The sequence below is a fragment of the Mandrillus leucophaeus genome, unplaced genomic scaffold (assembly GCF_000951045.1).
Source record: "Mandrillus leucophaeus isolate KB7577 unplaced genomic scaffold, Mleu.le_1.0 Scaffold279, whole genome shotgun sequence".
Taxonomy (NCBI): Eukaryota; Metazoa; Chordata; class Mammalia; order Primates; family Cercopithecidae; genus Mandrillus; species Mandrillus leucophaeus.
Window position 1 is genome coordinate 2,332,296 of NW_012102909.1, and position 16,865 is coordinate 2,349,160.

At 43.7% G+C, this 16,865-nt stretch overlaps 1 protein-coding gene across 2 annotated transcripts in view; it reads left to right on the plus strand.

Moving 5' to 3' along the window:
• Nucleotides 1-16,865, plus strand: part of ANXA4 (annexin A4) — a 116,089-nt gene that overhangs the window by 59,686 nt on the left and 39,538 nt on the right. The window contains exons 2-3 of one of the 2 annotated variants that reach the window (XM_011985017.1): nt 10,961-11,000; nt 11,223-11,277. In XM_011985017.1, the coding sequence (XP_011840407.1) occupies nt 11,269-11,277 (9 nt within the window). In that variant the 5' untranslated portion in view covers nt 10,961-11,000; nt 11,223-11,268. Of the gene's footprint in view, nt 1-10,960; nt 11,001-11,198; nt 11,278-16,865 lie in introns of those variants that run through there. The other variant, XM_011985015.1, reaches the window with a different exon arrangement.

Here is a 16,865-nt window from a genome sequence, read left to right on the forward strand (position 1 = left end):
CATGCTCCAATATTTGTAGACAGGTTAATTTGGGAAGCCAAACTCTAGTCTAAAAGGTGCTTGGCAGCCATGGAACAAGGGAGTATTAGATGGACAGAATTCATCTTCACAGTGGGGAAATACCTGACCCTGACCACTGGCTTCACCCTTTCCGTAGGACAGGGCTTAGATGAATGTTTCAAAGTGAGCATCTGTGCCAGTTTTGCATGGAGTTTGCTTTGCTGATAGACACAAGTTTTCTTTAAACATGCTAATACCTTCCAGCAAGCCTGCTTCAACCCAGGAGCTGTTCTTTCCCATTAAAATGCGTTTGCATATCTTTGTTTTGATGGGTGTTTGCTGATTTTACTAGTCTAATGCTTAGGGAAGTATCTACTTTGCCTGCTTTCCAAATTCTGGGTGAGAGAGGAGAATGCACCATACCGTTGCCTCCACATATAGCCTACTAAATAGGACTTGAAATCAGAAGTCCTTGTTCCACATCCCTGCAGTCTGCCATAAGAACATAAGAAACTTTCTACTTGAGTCAGCACCTGGCTTGCCCATTTCTGGCAGATACAAGCGGGCAATTTGTGTTGTAGTGTATTATTATCCTTCTGGACATCCTGGAAACCAGTATAGATGTATTCTCAACATACCTACTTTTTCTTTATGAATTCATTGTAAATTATTTCCATGAATTTATTTAATCTTAGTTGAAATAAGTTGAAGTTATTTACAACTTATTTTTCCCTTTCGTAACTGCTATTGAGATAGGTCTCATATGTTTAATTCCCAACTATCTTTCAGTTGCTCTAAAACTATGTCTTAAAACTTCAGATCCCTATCCTAAGCCCTAGTTGTAGAGTTCAGACACTGTTAAGAAGCTGTACTCACCTACCCATGTTCTTCATAACTCTAGGTTTTTTGTTTTTTGGTTTTTTTTGAGACGGAATCTTGCTCTGTCGCCCGGGCTGGAGTGCAGTGGCGCGATCTCGGCTCACTGCAAGGTCCGCCTCCCAGGTTCACGCCATTCTCCTGCCTCAGCCTCCCAAGTAGCTGGGACTACAGGCGCCCACAACCACGCCCGGCTAATTTTTTGTATTTTTTTAGTAGAGACAGAGTTTCACTGTGTTAGCCGGGATGTTCTCGATCTCCTGACCTCGTGATCCGCCCGCCTCGGCCTCCCAAAGTGCTAGGATTACAGGCGTGAGCGACCACGCCCGGTCAACCCTAGGTTTTTAAAGACATCACTAGAAAGTGCATCACCTTCAGGCTTCATCCTTCCATCTGGAACAGTCCTGATGCTTTTAGAGTTATTTGAGTCACCCCCAAAATGGGGGCGTTTGCATTTTACAAATGTAAAAACTGAGGTATAGTTGCTAATTATTTCGCCCCATCTATGAGCAGCAAAGGAGCTTTTAAACCCCCAACACAGTCTGAGTCATTGTGGAATTGGTCATAATGTGCAGCTTATGGATTGTGGAAAGGCCTTCAGAAAGAAAGAACAAAGGAATCAAGGAAGCTGAGGTAGCAAAGAATGTTGGGCAGAGGCTCTGCTAAGAGTATGGCACTGCGAGGCAGGTGGAAAATGAGGTGGGAAGGTTATAGGTGGAGCTTCCAGATGAAAGGCTTTTCAGTCCTTGGGAGTTATCATTGTGTGCAGCTAAGAGAGGCCTACAGCAATTGTGTTTTGGGGGGTGCATTTCTTTCCTCTTTCTGCTCCCCCCATCCTTGTGCCAAGAGTTATTGAGGCCTTACCAGGTCCCAGGCTCTAGGCTAATAAGCATTTGTGTAGACTGACTTTATACATATTATCTGATATAACAATGAATCGAGGAGTACCATTTTCTGCATTTATTTCTATGCTCTATTTAGAAATTTGTTTGGTGGCCGGGCACAGTGGCTCACACCTGTAATCCCAGCACTTTGGGAGGCCGAGGTGGGCAGATCATGAGGTCAGGAGATCGAGACCATCCTGGCAAACATGGTGAAACCCCATCTCTACTAAAAATTCAAACATTAGTTGGGCATGGTGGCAGGCGCCTGTGATCCCAGCTACTGGGGAGGCTGAGGCAGGAGAATCACTTGAACCCGGGAGGCGGAGGTTGCAGTGAGCAGAGATCACACCACTGCACTCCAGCGTGGCAACAGAGCGAGACTCTGTTTCAAAAAAAAAAGAAATTTGTTTCATACGAGTAAAACTTTAATAAATAAACAACAGCTGTCTATATATAAATGTGTATATTACACTGTGTGCTGTCCGAGTTTCAAAGTAAATTGACTAAAAGTATCCAGTGTTCAAGTATGATACCTTCTTTTTCTTTAAGTGAAATATTTCTAGCTCCTTGCATAGTGACTCTCAGTATTTCCAGAAGGCTTTGATCAAGATGCCTTTCCACTTCTTGATGTGGTAAAAAGGAGTGGAATGTTCATATTAAAGGTTGCCTTTTTTGGAGAGGTGTCCCCCTTCCCTGCCTCCTCACTTGTCATTTATTCCAAAACTACATGAAAGCAAAGGGAAGGCCCTTGCTCTGAAAAGCTGTATCTGCCAGGGTTGTCAGCCAATTAGCATATGAATCATACTTACCAATGGATATGGGTACATGTGGATCATTCACATGACATGAAACAGGGCCTCCAGACCAAGGACTGGCTGAGATCTATGAAGGTCTTAAGCTCTGCCCATGACTTTTATTTGTTTGTTTATCAATATTTGTTTTATTCTCCTTTCTTTCTTCTTCTTCTTTTTTTTTTTTTTTGAGACAGAGTCTCACTCTGTCACCCAGGCTGGAGTGCAATGGCACAATCTCAAGTCACTGCAACCTCCACCTCCCAGGTTCAAGCAATTCATGTACCTCAGCCTCCCAAGTAGCTGGGATTACAGGCATGTGCCATCATGCCTTGCTAATTTTGGTATTTTTAGTAGAGGCAGGATTTCACTGTGTTGGCCAGGCTGGTCTCGAACTCCTGACCTTAAGTGATCTGCCCGCCCCTGCCTCCCAAAGTGCTGAGGTTACAGGCGTGAGCCATCTCACCCTGCCCTATGTGTTAATAACCGTTTAAAAATTTCCACCCTGCTAAGACGAGTCTCTGACTCTCTGTGCCTTTCTCCATTCTTCTCTTAACTAACCTCATGTTTTTATTAGCATCTGTAAGACCCATAAGGGGAAACTGAGAGAGGAAATTCAATAAGACTCCCTTGGTTTTGCAGCGGTAAGGTTATATGAGGTGTTTATGTTAAAGGAGCCCCCCCGCCCTTTTTTTTTTTTCTTTTGAGATGGAGTTTCGCTGTTGTTGCCCAGGTTGGAGAGCAGTGGTGCAATTTCAGCTCATTGCAACCTCCACCTCCCAGGTTCAAGTGATTCTTCCACCTCAGCCTCCCGAATAGCTGGGATTACAGGCGCCTGCCACCACGCCTGACTAATTTTGTGTATTTTTAGTAGAGATGGGGTTTCATCAGGTTGGCCAGGCTGGTTTCAAACTCCTGACCTCAGGTGATCCGCCTGCCTCGGCCTCCCAAAGTGCAGGAATTACAGGCGTGAGGCACTGCATCCGGCCAAAAGGAGCGCCCTTAACCGCAGCATTTACCATGACCTGGGTAACAGGCATTTTCAGCAGACAAATACCCCGATGATCATCAAGCCAGTCCTGTGTGGTTTGCATATGAAGCATATCAGCTGCTTCATCAGGGGTGTTCTACTTGACTTTTATAAGGGGAGAGGAACAGTCCACCTTCTCAGGGTAAACAGACCTTAGTGTGGCTTTTCTCCAGTCCACCAGGCTGGATGTTCTTTCAGGAATAAACTCCTGTGCCTCTGGACCACCGGAAACATCTGCAATTGCTCCATGGAGAGCTGTGGGTCCTGCATCAACCCAAACATGAATGCTAGCGTTTTGAATACTCTGCAGTGTTCAAAACCTACGACACTGTCACTCACTCAGTTACTCACACAACACATTTGAATAAAGGTTCTTCAGGAAGTTTATGATACTGATCTACAAAATGAAATAATTTCTGGCCGGGCGCGGCGGCTCACGCCTGTAATCCCAGCATTTTGGGAGGCCAAGGCGGGCGGATCACGAGGTCAGGAGATCGAGACCATCCTGGCTAACACGGTGAAATCCCGTCTCTGTTAAAAATACAAAAAATTAGCGGGGTGTGGTGGTGGGCGCCTGTAGTCCCAGCTACTCTGGAGGCTGAGGCAGGAGAATGGCGTGAACCCGGGAGGCAGAGCTTGCAGTGAGCCGAGATCGCGTCACTGCACTCCAGCCTGGGCGACAGAGCGAGACTCTGTCACAAAAAAAAAAAAAAGAAAAAGAAATAATTTCTTCACACTATACCCTGTGTTCTCAATCGTTTCATGGTTTGCCTTCCACCCCACATGAACTGCCTTCTTGGTTACCAGAGTTCTTAATGATGTTGTCTGTAATCTCAGCATAATTTTGCCATTGGTGGGTGGCTTTGCAGTTAGTGGCTAGAGCATAGACTCACTGAAATCTGAGCTTGATCTGACCCAGCACTCTCTCTTAATTTTATTTTAGCTATTACAGATAACAATAAGCAAGGGACTGAATATGTCGCCTTTTCTTATTAGTTTGCATTTCCCTATGCACCCAGTAAGTCAGCTCCTTGGGGTAGCTTTTACTTTTACTAACAGATCTCAGCATGGTATGCTACTCTGTACCATGGGTGGCTGTTACCAATGCCCTGGGTTCTTGTAATTACCCAGGATAGAAATCAAGAGCAATCACCATACATAGCAGCAAAGAAAAAGTTTGTTTTGGCTTGTGCACAAGGGAGCCAGTGCTGAGAAAGGACAAGAAACAGACTGCTCTCAGAGGATAGTGTGTGGGTTAGTTTTATAGGGTCTTTCCATGGGAAAGGGTTACATCAGAGCATGTATAGGAGAGGCTTTTCTAGCACTCACACAGTAGCTCAGTACGCTTCTTCATGCATCATATGCAACATTAGCATTTTAAATCTCCACCCCACTCATTTTGAGCCTTAAAATGAGGAAGGGTAACTGTAGGTTGGACTTTAAGTCTAGCTATGCATGCAGGGCTCCAGGGAAGTCCCCAGCCCCCTGAAATAGGAGCTTGTGGTTAATAAGCTTCTTGGGTCTTTTGTTATTAATTGAGAGTTAGATAAGTTAGAGCTTGAGTGAAGGGCTTCTATCATTTTCTTCCAGGCCATTTTATTTATTTTTATTTTCTTTATTTATTTATTGAGACAGAGTCTCACTCTGTTGCCCAGGCTGGAGTGCAGTGGTGCAATCTTGGCTCACTGCAACCTCCACCTCTGGGGGTTCACAGGATTCTCCTGCCTCAGCCTCCTGAGTAGCTGGGATTACAGGCACCCACCACCATGCTCAGCTTAATTTTTATGTTTTTATTAGAGATGGGGTTTCATCATGTTGGCCAGGCTGATCTCGAACTCCTGACCTCAGGCGATCTACCCACCTCAGCCTCCCAAAGTGCTGGGATTACAGGCATGAGCCACCATGCCTAGCCCAGACCATTTAAAAATAGGGAACCCACCAGCCTGCCTGCCTGACCATGTGGCCACCTAGGAATCAAAGTTCCTCATCCCTAACCCTTTCGTTCTTTCTCTTCCCAAACCACATATTTCTGCAAGCCAGGGCCATTCTAGCAAACCTCACTTCTGACACCAATTGTATAGGAAAACAAACTATTTTTTTTTCTTTTTTGGAGATGGAGTCTCGCTCTGTCGCCCAGGCTGGGGTGCAGTAGCGCGATCTCGGCTCACTGCAAGCTCCACCTCCCGGGTTCACGCCATTCTCCCGCCTCAGCCTCCAAGTAGCTGGGACTACAGGCGCCCGCCACCACGCCCGGCTAGTTTTTTGTATTTTTAGTAGAGACGGGGTTTCACCATGTTAGCCAGGATGGTCTCGATCTCCTGACCTCGTGATCCACCCGCCTCGGCCTCCCAAAGTGCTGGGATTACAGGCTTGAGCCACCGCGCCCGGCCACTATTTTTTTTCTTATACTTTTAACACTTTTTCACTTCTAGCACCAGATGTGGGTGGGTGAGGAGGCGGGGTGGGGGTTCCCACATCAAGCAGTTCTTCAGTTCTCTTTGGACACCAACTGGGTATGCCACAATTTAACTCAGTTCTCACACTATCAAGTTAGCACAGGCCCCACTGGTTAAGGCAGCGGTGTCCAATCTTTTGACTTCCCTGGGACACACTGGAAGAAGAAGAATTGTCTTGGACCACACATAAAATATACTAACACTAACAATAGCTCCTGAGCTAAAAAAAAAAAAAAAAAAAAAAAAATTTAAAAAATCTCATACGTTTTAAGAAAGTTTACGAATTTGTGTTGAGCCAGATTCAAAGCTGTCCTGGGCTGCATGTGGCCCATGGGCCACAGATTGGACAAGCTTGGGTTAAGGGTTCAGTCCCACAAGCCTCCCCACTTCAGATGCCAGTGGCAAGTCCAGCTTGTCACCTGTGCTTCTGATGGAATAGCTAGAAATCGGAGGTTCCCATGACCCCCTGTTGACTTTCATCATTTGCTAGAATGGCTCACAGGACTCAGGAAAACAGTTTACTTACTGGATTATCGGTTTATAATAAAGGGATACAGTCTGGGAACAGCCACATGGAAGAATGCATAGGGGAGGGGCTCACAGCTTCCACGGCCTCTCCAGATGCACCGTCTTCCCAGCACCTCCATGTGTTCACTAACCTAGAAGCTCTTCAAACCCTTTACTCCCTATTTCCCACTGTCCTCTGGGTTTTTATGGAGTCTTCATTACATAGGCATGATTGATCAAATCATTAGCCATTGGTAATGAAATCAGTCTCCAGCCCTTCTCCCCTCCCATGAGATGAGAGGTTGGACTGAAAATTCCCACTCTCTAATCACAGAGTTTTTTTACTGGAGCAACCAGTCCCCATCCTATAGTTATCTGGTGGCTTTCCAGACATCCCCTCATTAACATGAACTCAGGTGTGGTTAATGGGGCTTGTTATGAATAACAAAATATGCTCCTTTCACCCTTATTGTTCTTATCACTTAGAAAATTCCAAGGGATTTAGGAGTTCTGTACCAGGAACAGGAGGATGAAGAGGTGTATATTCCTTATTTTAGGTCACAATATTGTATGGCCTGACTGCATCTTCATCTCATGACACTCTTGCCCTTGTTCACAATGCTTTTGTCCATCCCTCAAACACAGTAAGCGCATTTCTGCTTCAGGGCCTTTGCACTGACTGTTCCAGCTGCCTGAGAGTTCTCCTTCAGAACTTTGAATGGCTAGCCCCTTCCCTTCATTCAGGTCTTAGTTCAGATGTCAACTCAGAGATGCCTCCTGGATCGCCCTGCCCAGGCCAGCTCCTTCCTGGTAACCTGATCCTGTTATCCTCCATGTCAGGGGTCAGCGAATGTTTTCTGTGAAGGGCCAGACAGTTGAATATTCTTAGCTTCCTGGGCCGCATGGTCTCTGTCACAACTACTCATTTCTGCTGTTGTAGCTTGAAAGTAGCCACAGACAAAATATAAACAAACACGTGTGACTGTTCCAATAAGTCTTTGAAATTTGAATTTTGTATAATTTTCACATGTCATAAAATATCATTTTTTTAATTTTTTAGTCAATTATAAAAAAATATAACGACATTCTTGGCTTGTAGGTCATACAAAAGCAGGATTTCACCCATGAGCTATTGTGGTTTGCCGATCCTTGTTCTGTGCTGTCATCCTGTTATATTTTCATCATCTCGCCAAAATCAGAAATTACTTCATTTATTGCTTCTAAAATTTGTTGTTGGTGGCAAAGAAGTTGAGTAGAAGTTAGAAGTAAGAGTTAAAAATATATTTTAAAATTGTCAAAGTGTTTTAGCAGCCTATGCTGGGCCTGTTAATATCAGAACTATTAGAGTTAGCCAAATTACAATGCATCTCTACAGCAGATATCAGCACTGTCACCAACTCTGCTGTCTCTGGGGTCAGAAAAGGCCTGGTTGACGTATATCTGGCATTTAGAAAGAGAAGTTGGGCTGGGCACAGTGGCTCACGCCTGTAATCCCAGCACTTTGGGAGGCCAAGGCGGGCGGATCATCTGAGGTCAGGAGTTCGAGATCAGCCTGACCAACATGGAGAAACCCCATCTCAACTAAAAATACAAAATTAGCCAGGCATGGTGGCACATGCCTGTAATCCCAGCTACTCAGGAGGCTGAGGCAGGAGAATCGCTTGAACCCGGGAGGCAGAGGTTGCAGTGAGCCGAGATCGTGCCACTGCACTCCAGCCTGGGCAACAGAGCAACACTCTGCCTCCAAAAGAAAGGAAAGAGAAGTCAGAATGAATCCTTTTTTTTTTTTTTTTTTTTTTAAATGAAATAAGGGGCTCAAGTAATGATTTCTATTGTGGAAAGAGCTTGAAAATTACGTTTGTTAAACGTAATTGCACTCCAGCCTGGGCAACAAGAGCAAAACTCTGTCTCAAAAAAAAAAAAGGAAAGAAAGAAAGAGAAGTCAGAGGGCCAGGTGCGGTGGCTCACGCCTGTAATCTCAACACTTTGGGAATGCTGAGGTGGGCAGATCACTTGAGGTCAGAAGTTCAAGACCAGCCTGGCCAATATGGTGAAATCCTATCTTGGATTCTTGAAATCCTAACTTGGTCTCTACTAAAAATACAAAAATTAGCCGGGCATGGTAATGCATGCCTGTAATCCCATCTACCAGGGAGGCTGAGACAGAAGACTCGCTTGAACCTGGGAGGCAGAGGTCGCACTGAGCCAAGATCGCGCCACCACGCTCTAGCCTGGGCAACAGAGCAACACTCTGCCTCCAAAAAAAAGGAAAGAGAAGTCAGAATGAATCCTTTTTTTTTTTAAATGAAATAAGGGGGCTCAAGTAATGATTTCTATTGTGGAAAGAGCTTGAAAATTACGTTTGTTAAAACTATTTGTCAAAAGATAAAGATGTCTAGTTATATAAAAAATAAAATTAAAAAATAAATGTGTTGTTTATCTCTCCTGGTAGACTATAAATGCCTTGACAGCAGGTTCATTGTCTTATCCACTGCATTATCTCTATCAACAGAACAAGTGTGCCTGGAGAGGTGTTATGAGAGGTCATTTAGGAACATTTGGTGATTGAATGAGTAAATCTATACAGTCCATGAGTCACTACATCTGATAAAGCCTTCCAAACATCCTCCGTATATCATATTCCAGTACCACACCCTGCCCAGGCCTTTGCCTCTACCCATCTGTTCCTGTAGTCATCTCTCAAGCCTTCTTAACTCCTTCTCCCTCACTCCAGTCTCTCTTTCCAGTTTACCCTATAGTAAAGTACAGTACCTTGCTAAAGTTTTTCTTTTATTATGGCATTTCTCTGCAAATAACAAAAGCTTTCCACAGTATTCCCATGACCTGTGGTATGCTCTAAAGCCAGACTCCTCAGCCAGGCATGCAAGGCCCATACCATTCAGTTTGCTTTGGCTTTTCCAACCTTGTTTCTGAGCCTTCCCTGGAATGAGCCCTCTGCTGTCATGCCCGCATTTCCTCATTATCCCTGAAACTGCAGCTCATTCCCACCTCTGCACCTTTGCTCAGGCTGTGCCCCAGGACTAGTTGGTTCTCCCCTTAGTTGAACCCGCAGGTAATAGGGGGTCAGTCGGCAATGAATGATGGGAAACAGGAAGAATGAAACTGGAAGGTAAAAAGCAAATGTGATCAAACAAGGCCTAAGTGGTAATCAGGTGGGTTAAGAAGGACTTAGTTATCATCAAAAGGCACGCTGCTTGGTCAGATTATTTAGACCAGTGCTTTTCAAACTACTGTACAGGCAAATATTTGGGGAATCTTCTAAAAATGCAGATTCTGGGAGTAGGTCTGGGATAGGGACCTGAGATTCTGCTTTTTCTTCCTTTCTTTCTTTAGAGACAGGGTCTCACTCTGTTACCCAGACTGGAGTGCAGTGGCATGATCTTGGCTCGCTGCAACCTCTGCCTCCCAGGCTCAAGTGATTCTCCTGCCTCAGCCTCCCAAGTAGCTGAAATTACAGGCATGTGCCACTACCTCCCAGCTAATTTTTATATTTTTAGTAGAGATGGAGTTTCACCATGTGGGCCAGGCTGGTCTCAAACTCCTGACCTCAAATGATCCACCTGCCTCGGCCTCCCAAAGTGCTGGGATTACAGGCGTGAGCCACCGTGCCCAGCCAGATTCTGCATTTTTAACAAGCTCCCAGAAATGCATGTACTCCTGGTTCTCGGATGACTCTTTGAGTATCGAGGATCTAACTAAATTCTGAGAAAAGGAACCTTATCCAGGTGGTTTGCACCTGTAGTCCCAGTGACTCGGGAGGCTGAGGCAGGAGGATCGCTTGAGTCCAGGAGTTTGAGGCTGCAGTGGGCTATGATTGCACCACTACACTCCAGCCTGGACATGGAGGGAGACCCTGACTCAAAAAAAGCAAGAAAAGAGAAGGTGCCTTGTTCATATGACTTAGATATGGGAACAGGAGGTGGTGGGCTGCCGTTAGGGGACTGTTTATATATCATGAGAACTCCACAAGAGTCCTAGACTACAATGAAGACATTTCTTGCATTCTGAACAACTGAAAGAAATGTGTGATGATGATGAAAGAGGGGGTACTGAAAACCGAGGACAAAGTTGAGTGGATAAGCCTGCAGCTTAAAGGGAAGAAACATCTTTAATCCTAGAATGGTGGCAGTAAAAATCGCCATTGGGAAATGAAAAGATTCTCATGTTGGTTGGGCTGCTGGCCTGTCATCACACACACACGTACACACACACACAAACACACTCACACAGATACACACACAGAGGGGAGGCTGGTATGCTGTACTTTCCTCTGATGCAGTTGGATTATCTCTTTTCTCAGAGGGGGAACCTCTTCTGGTCTGCTATAACATTCAGTTCAGAATCTGTGTCCAGCTTGAGTACAAGTAATGGTACCTTACCATAACAAAACAATAGGAATCCTTTCTGTCGTGTGTATCTCCAAACAGAAGAACAGGTAGGAAAATATTTTACCAGTATGATAAAGTTGACTTTTTTAACAGTTTCTCTAATTACTAGCCCACTCCTTGTATCTTTGGCTAATCAGTAACTGGCCTTTTGATTAAGTTGGATGTCATTTCCTCATGGCTTAGCTTCATGCAAACTGCAAGTTATCCTGATGAATGATTTTAATGCCATTTCCTTCATCACAATCATTTCCCCTCTGCTTTTATCACAGAAGAACTTCTGCTTGGGTGACTGAACTCTGATCTTGACCTAGAGTCATGGCCGTGGTAAGTTGTGAACTACCTCAACCTTATCTGGTGCCAGCTGCTAACAGGTACAGAATGTGGGCGCAGCGACTGTTAGCTTAAACAAAGCCTTGTTTACTCAACGGAGGGAAGGGAGGAGGACATGAAAAGGCAGATCTATTTCTAAACATCATTTAAATTTCTTTTAGGGGTGGTAAGCAACTTGACCTTGAAAACTGATTCAAAGAGAGAATTATTTGAATTCTTTTAACATCCTGAGAATATAGAAACAAGTTGTAGTTTTCTGTCTACAGAAGCACTACATGTTTTTTTAGAACATTTAAAAAGGAAAAACTAAAAATTCTGCAGGTTCTACCACCAGAAGAGGACTGCTATCCATATTCTGAGGTAGCCACATCATTTCAGGCTCTTCAAGAGGGGCATTTCCTAACAATATGGGTGTGTCGGCCGCCTCTTGCTTTACACAGTAATCAGATGCCTTGGACCTTGGTTATCTGATCTTTGGAACAAGCATCGAATTAAATCCCTTTGAGAGTTCTGTACAGTTCAGCTCTGAGGTGGAAGCTGAGCCTCTTAGCTGAAAACATGGCTTTACCTAAGGCTGGCCATCTGCTCGCCTTCTCTCACCCAAATATGTTTCTGAATAGACAAGTAATTCTGGTCCATGGTCTTCTGGAGGAAGCAATAATAGAAGTGGAAATCATACCTAGAGAGGAACTGGAGAGCCTGCCAGCTTGAGATTTGCCTTCCTTTAGGGAGATGGATGTGTAAAGTGAATTATCCTGAACAAAGAGTAATATACTCTTAATTTTTTTTTTTGGCATTAGATGTTCCAGAAATTTCTTCATGATCTCTGACAGTCAAAGGCTTATTCATGTGTGCCCCAAATCTCTCATGCTTTAGTTTAAAATCAATTTCTTGCTGATTGATTCTCCCTGGCCATGGAGAATTTTTTAAAAATATTTATTTATTTTTATTTTTTATTTTATTTATTTATTTTTATTTATTTATTTATTTATTTTAGACAGAGTCTCCCTCTGTTGCCCGGGCTGGAGTGCAGTAGCGCTATCTCGGCTCACTGCAAGCTCCGCCTCCCGGTTCACACCATTCTCCTGCCTCAGCCTCCCGAGTAGCTGGGACTACAGGTACCCACCACTAGGCCCGGCTAATTTTTTGTATCTTTTAGTAGAGATGAGGTTTCACCTTGTTAGCCAGGATGGTCTTGATCTCCTGACCTCGTGATCCACCCGCCTCAGCCTCCCAAAGTGCTGGGATTACAGGCATGAGCCACCGAGCCTGGCCTATTTTTATTTTTTATAGGGATGAGGGGCTCGTTATGTTGCCCAAGCTGGTCTCAAACTCCTGGCTTTAAGCAATCCTCCCACCTTGGCCTCCCAAAGTGCTGGGATTACAGGCATGAGCCACTGTGCCTAGCCAACGTGGAGAATATTTATTCAGAAATGCTTATGGTGCCCCTACTTTGTGCCAGATGTGGTACTGGGACCCAGAATTAATGAGATGCTTTTCCTGTCTTCAGTAGGCTCACAGCTTTCCTACAAATGAAGACTGTAATTAAGTGGCTCTTTGTGTGCTTTCCACTCTAGGAAAATTACCTCAGTTGCTCTCATCTTTCCTCCTAAAACCTGTTTTTCTATCATGACTATTATTTATTAGACAGATAAAGGACATTTTAAAAAGAAAACCACACTATCCAGTCACAACATTGGAAACACCAACTATTTGCCATTATTTTATTTTAGACCTTACTCATATGTATAATGATTTTTCAATAAGAGTAATAAGAGGATAAACAACAGTTTTATAGCCTTTCTTTTCCTCTACTTAGTACAGGAAAATAGGAAACAAGTTATGTATTCACTCTGATCTTATGCTTTATCTCTTCTCTATGCTAATGAGATAATGTAATGTTTATATTACATTTCATATCATTAAAATTATTTACTCTAGTGGTTATGTTTTAATTCTCTTCTTAATTTTTTTTTTTTTTTTTTTTTTTAGACAGAGGCTCAATCTGTTGCCCAGGCTGGAGTGCAGTGGCGTGATCTTGGCTCACTACCACCTCCGCCCTGGGTTCAAGCGATTCCCCTGCTTCAGCCTCCCAAGTAGCTGGGATTACAGGTGCCCACCACCACACCTGACTAATTTTTTCGTATTTTTAGTAGAGACAGGGTTTCACCATGTTGGCCAGGATGGTCTCAAACTCCTGACCTCATGATCCACCCACCTTGGCCTCCCAAAGTGCTGGGATTACGGGCATGAGCCACCGCGCCCTGCTTTCTTCTTAATGTTTAAAAAATTTGCTGAATTCTCTACAATATGTTTTTAAATCATTGTATTCAAGATTTTAAAACATGTTTTATGGAGGTATAATTTGCATATAGTGAAATGCACATCCTTTAAGGTTACTGGTCGATAAGTTTTGACAAATGTATATACCCACATAACCTACTCGTGTATCGAGGTAGGACATTTTATCATTCCTAGAAGCTCCTCCATGCCCCTTTCGTATCAACTCCCCTTCCCACCCTCCACTCCACACAGGCAATGCAACTGCTCTTCTGAGTGTTATCATAAGTTAGTTTTGCCTGTTCTAGAACATCCTATAAATGGAATCATAGAGTAGGTACTATTTTGTGTCTGACTTCTTTTTCTGGGCATTATATTCTTTTGCAATTCATCCGTGTTGTTGCATCAGTAGTTTGTTCCTCCATTCCTTTATTTGCTCATTAGTATCCATCGTATTGTATTCCGTTCTTTTTGGCATATATCTTCTTCATTATTAATGTAATAACAACATTTCATCAATTGTGATATGGCACCTATTTTTATCTATTCATTTTCATCATTCCTTCCTGTATCCTCTCTGTTTCCTTTGCCTGCTATCACAATGGGCCCTCTTGGGACAGAATTCCGTGTCTTCCCAGAATGGATAATGGTATATTATACTCTGAAATTTAATCAATATGGGTATTTATCATGCTAACAGGGAACACATTTCTTGATCTTTTTCCTAGAGAAAAAGAGTCACTAAGAATGCTAACTGGTAAACAGAACCACCCTTGCCAATTCCTCTATCGATTCACCTTGTTATCTATTAATCCTAATCCCACAGTAGTGTCCCTCAGCAATGTAGTTTGCTTAATAGTTGAATGCAGTGTTTGAGTGCCATCCAAAAATTTTTCAATACGGGAGTTCCAAAAGAACCTTGTGAAACATTCAACTGAGAAAGCTGTCTCATGCTGGGGCCAAAGGCCATGTTGGAATTCTGACAGCAAGTCACCAATTTGCGTATTACTACTGATATATAATAGAAGAAAAGAAGTAAAGTACCTCTGTTAGTTTCTTGAAGCTGCCAAAACAAAGTATTAGGTTGGTGCAAAAGTAATTGCACCAACCTAATAGCACAAACTGGGTGGCTTAGAATAATAGAAATGTGTTGCCTCACAGTTCTGGAGGCCAGAAACCCAAAGCAAGGTGTCAGCAGGGCTGTGCTCCCTTTCACACCTGTGCAGAAGCCTTCTGGGCCTCTTCCTAGCTTCTGGGGCTTTGCTGGCAGTCCTAGCTATTCTTTGGTTTGCTGCTGCATAACTTCCGTCTCTGCCTTTGTCCTACGGTGCTCGCCCCTTTTACCTCTGTCTTCTCATGTCCACATCTTCTTATAATGACACCAGTCATATGGGATCAGGGGCCCACCCTACTCCAGTATCACCTCATCTTAACTGATTAATCTGCAGCGGCCCTATTTCCAAATAAGGTCACATTCTGAGGTGCTGGAGATTAGGACTTCAATGTGTCTTTTTTGTGGGGGAGATACAATTCATCCAATAACAGTGCCCAAGGAAGTTGATGTCATACATTTCTGCGTTCCTCTGTCAGATGTAAAAGGGTGATGACCAAGTGCTAAATGTTTATCGTATCCAGGACATAAAAGCCTGGTCTTGCAGCAGAGAAGGCCCATGCCTTGGGTACCTGAGGACTTGGACAGGCTTGATGTGGGCCACTATGGGCCTGAGAGGTCCAGGCCAGGGTGGTCTAGTGCAGTAAGCTCAAGTCAGGCTCACTAGAGAACTGCACTAAGGGTATAAAAATCCTCCATTCCTTTAGATGGCCCATATTACATTCTTGGATCCAATTAGATTATCAGAAAACTTTAACTCTATTCCACACCGTTTTTGCCACCTTGTACAAATGCTCCATCCTAGATTCTGCTTTGGCATTACCCCATAGGCTTGTGTGGAGGTGTAATACAAGAAATAGATGAAAGAATCTCATTATTTTATTTATTATGGAGGCACAGCTGAAGTCCTCTTTGATGATGATGATGATGATGATGATGATGATTCTGAGTTTTTGTTTTAGTGTTTACTTTTTTCTGGGTTTTGTGCTAAGTACATTCCTATATTATCCTGTTTCTGTGAGTTATCATTATTCCCAATATACAAGTGAGAAAAATGAAATGTCCCAGACCACACAGCTAGAAAGAGGTAAAGGTAAGATTCATACCCCACTCCAGTGCTTATGCTCCTTCCCACTAAGCTTCTTAGACCAAGCGCCAGCTACTCCCTCCTTCCTCAGCCTCTGGACAGTGCTCGATCCTGGATTTCCTATGAGCTCAAGGACCACCCCTTCTCAGCCATCCTTTCTGGGCTCTCCCATCTTGGACCTGTACTGTTGGAGAGACCCAGGCTTATCCTAAGTTCCTGTCCCTATTTTCACTTTCTTTCCAGGTCGTCTCATCAAGTACCACCCAAATGCTGATGCGTCCTAACTTTATTATGCTGGATGTGACCTCTAGACTTATACTGTGTAACCAATTGTCTTTTTGACAATTCCACTGGGATATTTAATGGACATCCCAAACTTAACATTTCCAACATAGAACCTCTAAATCCCACCCCACACTGCCACCCTAAATCTAGTAGTCTTCCTCCGGTTTTCCCCATCTGGGTAAATGATACCCAGCTGCTCAGGGGAAAAGATTTAGAGTTATACTTGATTCTTTTCTTTCCTCACCTCCCACGTCAGTCCATCAGCAAGTTCTGTCGCCTTTGCTCCAAAACATGTGCTGAGCTGTCTGTTCTCCTGTTTATTTCCATCTTAACTATTTCACCCTAGTCTAGTTCATATCCCACCTCCGGATCTTGGCCCAGACTCTCAAATGGTCTCTGCGTCTCCCTACAGCAGCCCAGGGGATCTTTTAAATCGATAAGTCAGATCGTGTGTCCCCATCTCCTTGCTAAAAACCTGTCAGTGGCTTTCACTGCACTTAGAATAAAATACAAACTCCTTACCTGGCTTGAAGGGCTGCCTTGCTCTGGTCCCAGCCCACCTCTCTGATTGCCTTCTTTTTTATTTTTAGTTCATTTATTTAAATATTTTTATTATGGAAAACTTTAAACATATATGAAAGTAAACAGAATACTATAAGGAACCCCTTTGTGTACCTGTCAATAATTATTAACTCATCGTCACTCTTGTTTTTTGTCTTTTTTTGAGACAGGGTCTCACTCTGTCGCCCAGATTGGATCACAGTGGTGTGCTCTCGGCTCACTGCAGTCTCCACCTCCTGGGCTCAAGAGATCCTCCCA